General features: G+C 45.9%; 2 protein-coding genes across 2 annotated transcripts in view; both read right to left on the minus strand.

The window, feature by feature from the left end:
* Positions 1-7,558, minus strand: part of btr30 (bloodthirsty-related gene family, member 30) — a 10,220-nt gene extending 2,662 nt beyond the window's left edge. The window contains exons 1-11 of the mRNA XM_086089522.1: positions 7,454-7,558; positions 7,068-7,189; positions 6,207-6,611; positions 1,645-1,749; positions 1,480-1,575; positions 1,183-1,416; positions 928-1,108; positions 768-860; positions 437-463; positions 317-343; positions 47-222 (exon numbers count right to left, since the gene is read on the minus strand). Of these exons, the coding sequence (XP_085945648.1) occupies positions 47-222; positions 317-343; positions 437-463; positions 768-860; positions 928-1,108; positions 1,183-1,416; positions 1,480-1,575; positions 1,645-1,749; positions 6,207-6,611; positions 7,068-7,189; positions 7,454-7,475 (1,488 nt within the window). The 5' untranslated portion in view covers positions 7,476-7,558. The remainder of the gene's footprint in view (positions 1-46; positions 223-316; positions 344-436; positions 464-767; positions 861-927; positions 1,109-1,182; positions 1,417-1,479; positions 1,576-1,644; positions 1,750-6,206; positions 6,612-7,067; positions 7,190-7,453) is intronic.
* A 2,039-nt stretch (positions 7,559-9,597) lies between these two features.
* utp18 (UTP18 small subunit processome component) lies at positions 9,598-14,295 on the minus strand. The gene is made up of 13 exons (XM_086076935.1): positions 14,016-14,295; positions 13,800-13,942; positions 13,367-13,462; positions 13,213-13,277; positions 12,650-12,759; positions 11,109-11,234; positions 10,832-11,006; positions 10,660-10,760; positions 10,501-10,586; positions 10,298-10,426; positions 10,051-10,225; positions 9,838-9,980; positions 9,598-9,697 (listed from the first exon to the last, which is right to left on the minus strand). Exons 1-13 carry the CDS (start codon positions 14,193-14,195, stop codon positions 9,673-9,675), a joined length of 1,554 nt encoding a protein of 517 aa, XP_085933061.1. The 5' UTR covers positions 14,196-14,295; the 3' UTR covers positions 9,598-9,672.
* Positions 14,296-14,996: the final 701 nt, after the last annotated feature.

The raw sequence follows: 14,996 nt of genomic DNA on the forward strand, positions 1-14,996 counted from the left end.
GCACACAGCCTCACGCTCACACACAGAGACACACAGTCAGACAGACCTCCCAGTAGTGTCGTCCAGTGGCGTATCCTTCCTTGGCGCTGACGCACGACCACACGTCAAATCGATGCTGACTGTTGCGATAAAACTGCAGCTTCTCGCCTCGTTTAAACTGCTTCCTGTCCTCCGACAGGATCAGGAACGGGTACGCCGTCATCGGGTTCAAGGTCACGTCCTCTGAACGCCAACAAGAGCGCAACGTGCCGCCGTTAGTCTTGCCGATGCTAACATAGCGCTAGTGATGACATCATGAAAGGTCAAAGGTCCTCACCCATGTACACGCGAGCCTTTTTGTGACCTGTGAAACCCCAACACAACACAAATTCACTTTTAGTCGGTGAAATTAATTTGATTAAGTTGATGACACGGTCTGAATGTTTGACATACGCACCAGACACCGGCTTCATCTTCTTCGGGTCTGAAAGGAAAATGGAAGCCTGCGTCAGTCTCCCTTTCACAATAAAAGCTTGACTTAAGGGCCTATCTCACTGGCGACCTGATGGCAACTCCAGTCTCGGCACAATTCAATTTTTTTATGGAATTTTTTTCCCCGAGTCTCCAGCAGGTCTCGAAGACATCGCAGAGACTAAATATCGATAGTTTGGTCTCCCGAGTTGGCTTAGTGGTCTTGGCCAGTGAGATATTCCCTTTGGCAGATTAAAACACTGCAATCAAATTCATCCGCTCTGAAATCTTGTGAAGGTGATGATGAAGCTGATGACCTCTGAGTGACCACTGGCTCCTCCTCAGACTGCTGCTGCTCCCTCTGAGACTGAGCATGCTCTCCGCCGCCATCATCTGGTCAACTGACGACACTGCAACACACAGCAAGTGAGTGGGTTGAGTTGAGGCAGCGGGGGTCCGTCCGACGGCGCCGCTCACGGGAAGCCACGGATCCTCTGGTGCCGCCCCCGCCGCCGCCCAGCCTGGCGTCCTCCATTTTGTCACGGACTTCGGCCAGCACCGCCTTGACTCCGCCTAGGTGGAAGTGGAGGTTGAGGTCCAGGTTGTCCACGTCGATGGGCTCATCCGAGCCCAACGGCGCTGTTGTCTCTGAAAAGCTCTGAGTGGAGTGCACAGGTCAAAGGTCAGCTGACATTACAGACGTCACCTCCGTCGCCTGAGTTCCTGTCTGACCTGTAGGAATCCAATGTGGTCCTGACTGACAGCCTGAGCCTCCAGCTGGGCCCGTCTGTCCGTCAGCTGTCCGAGCTCCGCCTCCAGTTGGCCGACTTGCCACTCACCCCTGGCCAGGACCGCCCCCATCTGCTGCTGGACTCCACCCACCACCTGGGCTCGCAGGCGGTCCAGGGAGGCAGCTGCCTCATCCAGCAGCGTTTCCACTTCACCACGCTCTCGCTCGCCGTAAGTCTGACATTAGCACGTTAGCGTGTTAGTAACACTTGTAACACGGGTTGGCAAACAAAGACGGACCTTGACCCCGTCCATCTTTGTCTTCAGTTCTGCCAGGATCATCTCCTTGTCCTTCATCCGGTTCAAGATCTCCTGCTCCGTCCTTGCCACGTATTTCTACATACGCACCCGCATGGTGAATTGTGAGAGGTCAAAAGGAAGTGCGTGTGTGCGAAGGCGTGGTACCTGTTTACTGAGTCGTTCTGTCTGGACCGACACGGTCTGGTGAGTTCGGTGCTCCTCCAGCACGCAGATGGCACAAATGCAACGCTGACATGTCCGACAGAACACCTGAACGTCAACACACCATTGTCACGCATCTTCACATATGAACACATACGACTGATAGGATTATTCTGTGGTCGCACTCTTAACTCAAAACACTTGGACCTCAAATCTTCTCCTCTCCCACTGAAAGGATGAATCGGGTCCCTATTTTTCATTATTTACATTAACGATTTTGCTCCAGTGATACTCGCAAAATAATCTTTGCAGATGACACAAATTTATTTATGTCCAATAAAAGTATTGATCAGCTGGACAAACTGTTAAATGAGCAGTTAGGCAAGGTTAATACTTGGTTCAAGTGTAACAAATTATCACTAAATATTAGGAAGACTTCCTATATGGTCTTCCATACTGGCAGTCATAAGATTACAGATCCAGTTATGAATGTGGCTAACGATGGTATCACTATTAAAAAAGTTGATTCTACTAACTTTCTAGGAGTCTATATAGATTCATGTATTAATTTTAGGAAACACATTGACGAGATTATAAAAAAAAAGAAAAAAAAGTCCAACATTGTAGGACTACTTTTAAAAGTAGTATCTTACCAATAGAAGAACTACTGCCACTTTATAAATCCTTATTTGAGCCACATCTAAATTATTGTAACATTATTTGGAACAATACGTACCCTACTTTCACTGCAAAACTACTGACATGAAAGGAAAAAAGCCACAAGAGCCATCTCATAGTCCTTGCATAATTCTCCAACACTTTTCCTCAAATATGGTATTCTAAAGCCCCCTGAAATCAATTTATACCAAAATGCATAACTTTTAGAGGCCCTGACCGATGGAATAAGTTGGACAGCATTATCAAACTATCTGCTTCCCTATCAATATTCAAAAGAAAACTAAAGACTCAACTTATGGAGAAATATATTGTTGATTGATATTGTGGTACGGTGATTGCTTTCTCTCCTCGCTTCGAATCAAATCAAATCTTTCAATTATTCCAATAGGTTTTATTTCATCTATCTGAAATGAAACCCATATATCACATTGTTTGGCCACACAAGAAGCTATTTTGTACTTTATAAATATATCTATAGATTGACCACTTGTTATTAATTATGACATACATTATTTATTAGTTAATATACTGCACTTAGGGTGATGGCCTTGACCCCTGTTTAATAAGCTCATAGCTTCCTGGGGTTTCCCTTTTCACAATTCAAACAAAAATGCATATTCCGATGTAAGAAGACTTTGTTGAACGCACGGATATGTCATTGCACTCATGGGTTGTGTGATTTTTCTGGCGGGAAAGGAGCCCGAGCTGGTGTGTGAGGCCGAGAAGTTCAGACTTCTTCCACACACAGCTTGGGGTCTGGTACCAGTCGTTTCAAGAGGGGTTGGACTCTCTTCCACTCTGGAGTTGCTCACGGTGAGAGGCGCAAAGCAGGGGTGGGCATACTTATTCCCCCCTTGCTTGGTGCCTGTACGTTGGAGTTTACCCCGGTAGATGAGAAGGTAGCCTCCCTCCGCCTTCGGGTGTGGGGACGGGTCCTGACTGTTGTTTGTGCCTATGCACCAAGTAGCAGTTCAGAGTATCCACGCTTTTTGGAGGGTGTGCTGGAGAGCGCTCCGCTCCCCCTGGGGACGCCCTCGTTCTGCTGGGGGACTTCAACGCTCACATGGCCATTGACAGTGAGACCTGGAAGGGCGTGGTTGGGAGGAACGGCCCCCCTGATCAGAACCCGAGTGAGGTTTTGTTAATGGCCTTCTGTGCTCGTCACGAATTGTCCATAAACACCATGTTCAAGCATAAGGGTGTCCATATGTGCACTTGGCACCACGACACCCTGGGCCACAGTTTAATGCTCGACTTTGTGGTTGTGTCATCGGATTTCTGTTTTTTATGTTCTGGACACTCTGGTGAAGAGAGGGGCGGAGCTGTCAACTGATCACCACCTGGTGGCGTGTTGGCTCCGATGGCGGGGGAGGATGCCAGTCAGACCTGGTAAACCCAAACGTATTGTGAGGGTTTGCTGGGAACGTCTGGCAGAATCCCTTGTCAGAAAGAGTTTCAACGCCCACCTCTGGCAGAGCTTCTCCCTTGTCCCGGGAGAGGTGGGAGACATTGAGTCAGAGTGGACTAAGTTCCGCACCTCCAATGTGGAGTCGGCCGATTGGAGCTGTGGCTGTAAGGTGGTCGGCAATCCTCGAACCCTCTGATGGACACCACCGGTAAGGGATTTTGAAGGAGTCCTACCGGGCCTTTTTGGAACTCCGGATGCAGCTGACAGGTACCGGCTGGCCAAGCAAAATGCAGCTTCGGCGGTTGCTGAAGCAAAAACTCATGCGTGGGAGGAGTTCGGTGAGGCCATGGAAAATGACTTCCGGACGGCTTAAAGGAAATTCTGGTCCACCATCCGGCGTTTCAGGATGGGGAAGCAGTGCACCATTAACACTGTGCATAGTGGAGATGGGGTGCTGCTGACCTCGACTCGGGACGTTGTGAATCGGTGGGGAGCATACTTCGAAGACCTCGATTTTTCCGCAGACACACCTTCCTTTGAGGAAGCAGAGTCTGGGGACTCCGAGGTGAGCTCTCCTATCTCTGTGGTAGAAGTCACTGAGGTGGTTAAAAAGCTCCTCTGTGGCAAGGCCCCGGGGGTGGATGAGATCCACCCGGAGTTTCTAAAGGCTCTGAATGTTGTGGGACTGTCGTGGTTGACACGCCTCTACAACATCGCATGGACATCGGGGACAGTGTCTCTGAATTAGCAGAATGGGGTGGTGGTTCCCCTTTTTAAGAAGGGGAACCGGAGGGTGTGTTCCAACTGTAGAGAGATCACACTCCTCAGTCTCCCTGGTAAGGTCTATTCAGAGGTGCTGGACAGGACGTCCCGTCGGGAAGTCGAATCTCGGATTCAGGAGGAGCAGTGTGATTTTTGTCCCAGCCGTGGAACAGTGGACCAGCTCTACAACCTCAGCAGGGTCTTTGAGAGTGCATGGGATTTCGCCCAAACAGTCTACATGTGTTTTGTGGACTTGATGAAGGCATTAGACCGTGTCCCTCGGGGAGTCTTGTGGGGGGTGCTTTGGGAGTACGGGGTACCAAGCCCCTTGATATACGTACTGTTCGGTCCCTGTATGACCTGTGTCAGAGTTTGGTCTGCATTGCCAGCAGCAAGTCGGATTTGTTTCCAGTGAGGGTTGGACTCCGCCAAGGTTGCCCTTTGTCACAGATTCTGTTCATAACCCTTACGCCGAGTTCACACTGACTGCGTAATGGATGCCGAGCGGTTTCCGTAGAGCGAGCTGTGGGTCGTGACTGAACGAACAAGATCCCGGATACAAGCGGCCGAAATGAGTTTCCTCCATAGGGTGTCCGGGCTCTACCATAGATTTAGGGTGAGAAGCGCGCTCATCCGGGAGGGACTCAGTCGAGCCGCTGCTCCTTCGCGTTGAGAGGAGCCAGCTGAGGTGGCTTGGGCATCTGGTTCGGCGGTCTCCTGGACGCCTCCGTGGAGAGGTGTTTCTGCCATGTCCCAACGGCAGGAGGCCCCGGGGACGACCCAGGACACGCTGGAGAGACTATGTCTCTCGGCTGGCCTGGGAACGCCTTGGGGTCCCGCCGGTGGAGCTGGTTGAAGTGGCTGGGGAGAGGGTAGTCTGGGCTTCACTGCTAAACCTGCTGCCCCCGCGACCTGACCACGGATAAGCGGTAGAAAATGGATGGATGGATGGATAGCTACTGCTACATTATCTGTCCACACATTGTTGCTCAACCATTGAGAGGAGTTGGACCAGACATAGTGAGGAGATGCTTATTGTTTGAACACATATAGAAGAAAACAGAAAGTGACTAATCTGAAAACAAGTCCAAAAGACTATACTTATTGTATTATCGTTAATCTTATTTTGTCAGCCTTTATCAAAACACCTAAATGTGACTTTTGTGCAAATTATTTACATTTCTGTGTAAGAGCATGTGTAAGAGCAGGCTTGCGTTGTTAACTTTGAGTCTCTGTAGCATAATCCCAACCTTAACCACAGTCCTTTATTTTGAAAGTATTAAACTTATTTCCAGGCTGACAGTGGTGAAGAATTGAAGTATGTTGATGTGATAGGACTGTTTTTTTGCACATTATTGTTCACAACTAGATGCTGCTAAAGATTACACACTGTCACTTAAAATGGTTGAAGCACCGCAACATAGAGCATTAGCATTAAGTGAGTGGGGCCTTTCTTTAAGCAGTTGTTTGGGATTGTCCTCTATTTGCCAAATTGCTGATGTGAGTCTAATAATCGTTTGAATGATGGCTTGTATCTCAAAACATAAGTTGGTCACTCGTATCTCAAGACACCACTGTGTAGTGTGTTCAGGTATTATAATTACGCCTGTTCATGAATCATCTATGATCGTTGATGTTCCCCTGTGAACATGTGATCAAGTATGATGTATCATGTATGACCTTGTCTGTTGTCACCCTTTGGTGTCCATACTCTCACCTCCAGTAGGCGTCGGTGTAGCTTACAGGTGCGTCCCCTGAGCGCCTCTTGCGGGTCCATAAGAGGATGCTTGGCGTAGAACGGCGTGTTGTGATGCGGTTTGATGTGTTCGTTGCAGTACGCTGCCGTGCACGTCAAGCAGGAGCTGACGGCCGGCTGCTTGATTCCCGTGCAGACATCGCACCAAACCACGTCCTCATTGGACGCCGTCACAAACGGGTTGCTGTTGCTGGACGGCGTACTGGATATGGTGGCGGCGGCGGCACCGTAGCGTGAAATTTTGTAATTCTCCGTGATCATAGCAAAAACTTTGTTGATGCTCAGTTGAGGACGTTCTTCAAAGGCATGTTTGCACAGCGGACACGTACATGTCGCAGTCGACGCCCAGTAGCCACCAATACAGGCCTATAAAAAAAGCAGCATACACACAGGTTAGGAAAGCTAGCATGCTATCCAAAGAGTAATGGGACACACTAAGCTAGCATGCTAACAAAACAGTCAGTCAAATGATACACTGATGCTAATCTAGCATGCTAAACATACAGTTATGAGAAAAACTGATGCTAAGGTAGCATGCTAACCAAACAGGCATGGGACCTAATCACGTGACACTTTGATGCTAAGTTAACATGTTAACACAATAAAGCTAAGCCTGTCCACTATCCAGTCATGTGACACATAGATGCTATGCTAGCAAAATAGCACGCTAACCAGTCAGGTCATATATTGATGCTAAGTAGAACACTAAGCACACAGTCAAATAAGACACTGATACTACGCTAGCATGCTAACCAAGTAGTGATGTGGCAGACTAGGGCTAAGCACCTGTGACGCTAATGCATGCGTGTTGTTGGCATGTACCTGGCAGAAGTTGTGTCCACATGGCGTGGAGACAGGGTCAATGAAGAGGTCAAGACAAATAGAGCAGGTGAGTTCCTGTTCTGTGAACAGATCTGGCGCCGCCGCCTCTGCCATCTTGTTTCCTGCAGCAAAAAACACACGTCAAATTTAGCGTTAGCCCGGGAAGAACAGGTGAATCAGGAAGTGCCTAAATGGCAACGCCCCATTCCTCAGCACTTACATACAAACAAGAAAACATCTACTTCCTGTCACATGACCGACAACTCTGATGATGTCTATCTGATTGGCAGCATGTGTACCGAGGGCGTACACACAAAGCATCACCAACTGACACACACAAATAGACTGAAATCAACTAAAACACACACACAAACCCAAGCACACACCATTTGACAACATGACCGCCATTCCCCAACCAGTCGGTTCACTGATGACATCATACAGGCGGTGCTTGGCCTGAATGAGACTTTTCGATCATGACCGGGCGGGGCAAAGGGAAAAGCTGAGCGGTGACCTTTCACCTGTGTAGTTGTCCTCTGCCGCCCTCTGCTGCTGTGGTGGAACATGTGCTAGTTTACTGCTAGCATCGTTAGCATTGCTAACTTAATCTCACCCCGTCTTTCCCAGCATCCTTTCAAAATAAGACTATATATGCACTCATGGATTTTACTTTCACAATAAAAATCTGTTCAGACTCAATCAATGCGTTGAGCTATTCCTTTCAAAAATAAAAGGTACTTGCTGGTCTTCACTCATTTGTTTGCATTAGTTCCTTTCAACATAAAATCCCTTAAGTGCTATTAAAATGTGTCCCCCCCCCAAATAAAATTCCCCCTCATATTCTATCATCTTTTCAAAGTAAAGCTCCTCCACTACCATTAAATCTCTATTTATGCCACCGCAGTAGTTGTTCCTTTCAAAATAAAGTGACGATTTTGCGTTGCCCCCACGAGGCGTTTAACACGGGGAGCAAAGTGAGGTCCGATGTTGGAAAGTGTATAAAAAAATATTTCAAAAGTTTTCTTACCTGCTTATCGTCAGTTGCGTTTCTGCTCAGCCTGAAACGCAAGTTTCACTGGGACGTATGCGGGGGGCGTGGCCTCGCAAAAGTGGTCAGGGCACATGTTTGCGTGAACATCATTCACGACGACACTTCACTCTTGTATGTACTCTCAGGGCTGATAGCTATGTGAGGGTTGGCCTGAACTACTAATCTGGCGCCCTGCGCAAGTTTCTTCTGTGGCGCCCCCTTTGTCGCTAATTATACATAACACAAAAAAACAAAAAACAATAAACTGAAAAATTGTCTATTATGCTTGTACAATTTTTAATTACATATGTGCATATTAAGGATACTTGAATGCCAGTGTTATGTTAATTATCAATTTGCTGCAGTTTAAAACGGCATACTTTTTGACGTTAATAATAAAGTTTATAGTATAGTACCAATGCTAACAATAATCAAAAAATTATAAAAAATGATGATGCAAAGTTCCACCTTGGATTAAAAACCTGACATTTAAAGTGAAAAGGGAAATAGCATTAGAATATTAATTGCAGGAAAACAGATGTAAATGATATCAACAAATAATGAAAGCATAAGCCAAAATAAAGTAGACACTGTTGAGTACAGTTACAAATTAATAATTATATTAAGACTCAGCTTGCGGCCCAGTTAAAATAAAAACATTGATTTACTCATCACCATCAAGTCCGTCAGTTAGCAATCCGCCAAAAGGGGGTGGCAGAGGGAAATAATTGTGAGGGGGATCGGCTGCGTTGTCTGGACTTTTATTTGGAATTAGTTTTTCATATATGCTTTGCATTTGAATGGGGATGTTTTCAGACTGACTCCTGTGCAAGTACTCAAATCTTGTAAGCAAATCAAATGGTAAAATACGTACATATATAATATTTATATGTCCATCATGTATACTGCATATATCTTTTGGTGTTCTTATCTTTTCAGATCGTTTTGTTTATTATGTGGTTATACCATATTTACATTGAGGTAAACATACACATCACTGCCGTCAGGCTGAAGCCTCGTACCTCCAAAATCGTCACTTTTCAGGTGACCCTCAAAACGGCACATTTCTTCAACCATTAATATTGCATAATCAGAGAGCAAGACATTTTCAACACTTCAGATTGGTCAATCGTAAAAACAAAAACACATGTGGACTGACAAATAGTATACATTTTTGGGAAATATTAAATCAGGTTTCGGCCCAATGTCAGCGACATCTACATATTTACATAACCCATGTAGAGTAGTACCTTGATTTTGAGAAAGAGCCACACTTGGCTCTCCTTGCCCACATGTGAGGGCATGCCTTCTGTCACCTCACTGAAGCGTATCTGACACTCATTCATTAACTGGTGCAGTCAAGGTTTAACATGGACAGTCGGGCCGGCGTCCCGTCATTGATGTGATTGACGGCTGAGCTGGACACCATCAGTCAGGCCTTCAGGGGGGCTATGCTAATGCTAACATAGCATTCGAAATCAAATAATTCAACACATCCCAAAAAAGACAATGAAGTTTATTTCATAAACGTGCGCGTCTTGTGACTTTGGACAAGTGCCCTCCTCTTCTTCATCCTCAGAAGCTCTTGTAGTGCAGCAGCCTGTGCACACGCACAAGCACACACACACACAATAGATTAATTAGTTAAGCCAGCCATACATGTGCATTTGGTTGTTGTTGGTTCAAATATCCCCAAAAGTTATGTTATTTGAAACCCGTGCTTATGATTGGCTGTCTGACCTGAAGAGTGGGGCGTGTCCTTTGTTGTTAGCCAATGAGAAGAAGCCGCTGTGAGGCGAAAAGTCCATACAGGAAGCTCGATAGACAAACTTCCTCTTGGACACAGGAAAGTTTGAGAAGACGCTCAGGCTGGGAACATGGACCTGATGATGACATCATCGCCATTAATTAGTACGCTCGGCCGTTGTCGCGGCTATTATATTTCCGCCTCACCAGTTTGGCGGCCTCGTCTTGGTGTTGCGAGGCGATGGCCAGGATCTCCGCGCTGGGGTTAAAGGTGAGCGCGGTCGCGGGGGTCAGCAGGTTCATGATGGCCTTCAGGGGGGTGGGATTGGTTGAGTTAAGACACGCCTCCTGTGAGTACACGTTGACCACGCCCGCCTGTGAACTGAAGCGGGAAGACAACTTTTGATATAACATGGCATGAACCAACAATGAGTGACGCAAGGGCGCGTCTTACCCGCACGCCAGGTAGCGTCCGTCCGCAGACGCGGCGATGGCCGTGCTGGCGACACAGCCGTGGTCGACGAACCTGCTGACGCAACGACTGCTGCGCACGTCCCACACGTACACCTCGCCATCCTCTGAGGTCCCCGCCAAAATGTCATTATTCAATCGTTGTGATGATGTCATTGTTAATGTCACATGATCAACTTGCCTGAGTTAGCAAACACTTTGCTGCCGTCGCCGCTCATAGCCACGCCCACCACCTCGCCGTTCAGCTTCATGCTGCTCACCACCTCCTTGGTCTGGCGCACACATGCACGCACATTGGACTTGTCAACTTTGACCTTTTAATGTGAAAGTGCGACGAGCGCGCACCTTGAGCGTGAGCATGTGCAGGTATCCTCGAGTTCCTGTCAGTAGCAGAGCGCCCCCCTCAGGACACACACAGAACTCCTTCACCCGAGGCTCCTGCAACCCTGAACGCACACGCATACACGTGAGTGCATGTGAATCCTGACGGTGCCTATGCGCGCACGTGCGTGCGTACCTCGGACGTGCTCCACCAATGTGACCCGGCCTTCCATCATGTCGTACATGTAAAACATTTTGTTCCTCGGACTGGTGGCGATGATGGCGTCGCCGTGGCAAATGAAACCAGCTTTGTGTATGGGGAAGCGGTCCAAATTGACACTCTGGATCTTACCGTTGGCCTTGCCGTCCACCTGTGAAAAAAAAAAAAGTATTTTCAGTTTATGACCTACAGTATGGAGGTCCAATAATATAAAAATCCTGTTGTGGTTGTTGGGGAGTCACCGCCTACTGACCTGGAAGAGCGACAGCGAGCAGTCGAGACCAGCCGTCAAGACCACCTGAGCCGACGGGTGGAACTGGACCGACGTCAGGCGATCGGAAGATGGCCGCGCAGCGTTGGCGTGGCAACACTTCTTCATCTGGAGCGCAAAAAATGACAATGTCAACACTTGTGTCGCCACGACAACCACATCATCAAAATTTGGGATAGACCAATTATTGGCTGGGCCAATTAACGGTGCCGATATTCAGCACTTTGACGAATATCTGCATCGGCAATTTTGAAGAATCATACAGCCGATAATAGATCTAATTAAAAAAGTGTTGGGGGGAAATCAGGGAACTAATTATTTAAATTTTCATAGATGCTTCTGACCCTGGGAACTTTCTGCACCTTCTGTCTTTGCTTGAAATTAAAACTAAGAGAAGTAAAATTTTAATACTGTAGATATTTTGAAATCAATACAATTTGTATTTACTGTAGCAAACAATAGAGAGCTATTTACTTAAGTTTTTATTTCACTTTTGAAGACGTGCTACTGCCCCTGGAAGATCCCTGAATTCTTCTAAAGATGTCAACTGACTAAGATTTTCAAATTTTTAAAACACCAATATTTTACAAACCCTAAAACTTGTACAATAAACATATGCTAAAAAGAAAAAAAGCGCTGGAGTTTGTAATATAAATCTTTTTTTGAAGCCAATATTTTCCCTTTTAGTGAAAATGAATATCAGTTATCGGCGTCCTTGACTACTAATTATCTGTATCGGCCCTGAGAAAACTATATCGGTCTATCTCTAATCAACAAAGCTTCTCATCATGAACAAATATATATATATATATATATATATATTAGTGCTGCTGCCAAAGTTAAAGTTTCCCGTTGTTTTACTGAGCCAAGTCTTTTTTTTGCAAACGGGGGGAGATAGCTCTTGACTAGTTTATTGCTAAGGGTGGGGGCCTTCCGGAAGCTGCTTGTTGATTTTAAACTTTCTTTGTTTTGTTAAATCAGCAACTCATTTCGATTTTGACTTTGTATCCTCTGCTAATGAATCTTTCTTCCATATCTTGTGCATGATGGTCAAAATGAGTGTCATCATCACATATTCGTTTCAGTCGATGAAATTGACTATAAGGGATGTTTTTTAGTAGCCATGGGTGGTGGTGACTATCAGCTCTCAAGATTGTATTACGGTCAGTAGATTTTCTATAGATTGTAGTATGAAGATCTTCTTTATCATCTTTATCGATTTTTAAATCAAGAAATGTGATTTCTGCCACAGAAAATTCTAGACTCAAATTAAGATTTGTGCTTGTATTATTTAAATAGCACGGCTTGAATCTTGAGAGGTGATAGTCAACTTTTACAGACCAGCCACAGTGATGTTGGGGTTGTCACGACGACCATGCCGCAACACGCGACGACCGCCAGGTGAACAAAAACACAGCTGGTCGCTGTTATGACGACTGGGAGAATCCGCAGGGGGCGGGGCTATCCCGCAGACACACACGCAAAGTGATACAAAGAGCACACGTGTGCACGTGAGCACTGACCCTGAGGATGCCGCTGGACAAACTGTCCGAAGACGCCACAAAGTTTCCCGTCCTCCTTAGCAGGTCGTCTTCGTCTTCCTCCTCCTCCTCGTCGTCATCATCGTCGTCATCTACGCACACATGCAGGTGAGCAGCTGATTGGACGCACTTCTACTTTGACACAAGTATTTGTATTTGTACAGTGTTGCCTTGAGTTACGAGCGCTGCATAGAGGCAGTGCACTCAACTTACTTGACAACAAGAAACAATTAGGCAAAAAAAAAAAACATGCACAAACTCATTCATTCATTAAATTTAATTTCACTAGATGATTTCATTTTGTACAACATTTAGGCAAATTCTCCTTAAATTCAAACCCAATTGTTTTTTTGTTTTTTTACGGAGGTTGGAACAGATGAATGGCACTTCATTAATTTGGAGAAAGATGATTTAAGATATGAGGGTTTTGAGTTACAAGTGTGGTCACAGAACAAATTCAATTCGCATGTCAAAAAAACAAGACTGCACTAAAGGGCAGGGTGTGAATACTTTTGCAACCCGTGGACTGCATTCGCAGTGCATACCTTTCACCGACTTTTTGCCGCCACCGACAGCCCAGCATGGAGCTCCTCCCATAGACTTCTGAAACCTGACAAACACGCACGTTCGCGCACACAAGCTTGAGCGTGACTGGAGTGTGTGCATGTGACGAATGTGTGTGAGTGTGCGTGTACTGACTGCTCTCTCATCCTCTGCTGCAGTTTTTTCTTGCTCATTTTGGCCTCAGCGTGTCCTCGCATCAGGTTGCTACGGAAACGATGCTTCATGTCCACACTGAGAAGCACACACATGCACATGCTGATGTACACTCCAATAGCTTCCGTGAAAAGTAAAGAATCCATTGTGGCACAGAGCAATCAGTCCTTGTGTGTTTTGAAGGTCCTTCTTGTGATTTTTCCACTTTTTACCCTGAGCCTCATTGACTAAAATTTGCAATTATAGACCTAAAAAAAATTGTTTTAATTAATTTAGCTTTGCTAAAGGACAATCTGTATATCATGTAATAACTATGTGTCCAGCTCAAGGCACTAAATTTAGTTTAGTTATAGTTTTGGTATTCAAAAATACCCCCACCCCAAACACACACGCACGTGGTCGCGCGCACACTTACTCTTCCTCCAGCTCATCATCTTCATCAACCCAAGCAGCTCTTTTAATTGATGGAGGACGTAAACGCGTTTCCGTCTCCTCGTCTGACTGGAGCAAAATTTCTTCTTCTTCTTCCACCTCCTTCTGCTCCTTTTCGTCCTCATCCTTATGTCATACGCACAAAAATAATGACAGCTTTTCCTATTTACAGCATGATGACGTTCATGCGTGTGGTTACCTGTAGAGGCTCGTGCACGTCACCAAACACAAGCTCCTCCAGCTCTTGCACGGCAGGCTCGTGTGCGCCCAACAGCGCCAAACGCTTGACGTTCATCTGGCGTGCGCGCGCCTCCTCCGAGGGAACTTCCCCAGACACTTCCGCGTCCGACGGGCGCGCGCTCCTCTTCTTGGCCGACATGTTAAGATCCAGAAACGAATCTGGCGTCGTCGAAAAGTTTGCTGTCCTTCTTCTTCTAGCGACCGATCGAGAGTGTGTTTGAACCACGTGTGAAAGTGACTTCCTGTGACGTTGCCCCGGAAAGGAAGTAAACCTCAAAAGTACCTCACAAAATGGAGCCTGCCCCCTTGTGCTCAAAGGCGGAATTGGAGAATCGTGGAACAGCCCATGTTGCCTAAAGTTAAACACATTTCATTTTTGAAAAAAAAAGTTTTGTCATGTTTTTTCTACGCCCGATATTTCAGGGTTTCTGGACGGACCTAAAATAAAATATAGCTATCAATAAAACTCAATATGGCTCCACATCTTTAACTGCTATTTTATTTTTTTCATGGTCAACTTGGAAGTTTCTGTTTTGTCTTATTCATTTTGTTCATGGTTAAAGCTGCTGAATGCAGAAAATTGAATTTTACTGCCCGAAAAATGAAACTGCACAATTTTGTTTTTAAAACAATAATTGCACAATAACTTCTTCATGTACATGACATCACATCCACACACAGAGGGCTGGAAATTCGAACCCGAATCAAGTCTGAAAATTATTGCAGAGGCTCACAGGAGTTCCCATTGTGAACAGCTAATGTCTTAATCTACTAATTAGAAGATAAATGGTCAAATAAAAAGACTATTGTAAATACATTTTCGGGAAAATTGTTACAAAGAGCAGCTTTAAATATAATATTGATTGTTCCAAATGGAGATAGCCCGCCTTCTCAGAATTTATTCATGACTTGAAAACGCTTTTGTCATTGCGTAAAAAAG

This window comes from Leptonotus elevatus, chromosome 1 (genome assembly GCF_054856555.1).
Source record: "Leptonotus elevatus isolate MCC_2025b chromosome 1, RoL_Lele_1.0, whole genome shotgun sequence".
NCBI lineage: Eukaryota > Metazoa > Chordata > Actinopteri > Syngnathiformes > Syngnathidae > Leptonotus > Leptonotus elevatus.

Excerpts from the sequence above, each read along its gene's own strand:
- utp18 (XM_086076935.1), bottom strand. The coding sequence starts at position 14,195 with ATGTCGGCCAAGAAGAGGAGCGCGCGCCCGTCGGACGCGGAAGTGTCT. Across the intron at positions 10,587-10,659 it reads TGCACATGCTCACGCTCAAG|ACCAAGGAGGTGGTGAGCAG; the intron begins GTGCGCGCTCGT and ends TGTGTGCGCCAG. Across the intron at positions 9,698-9,837 it reads GGACACGCCCCACTCTTCAG|GCTGCTGCACTACAAGAGCT; the intron begins GTCAGACAGCCA and ends GCGTGTGCACAG.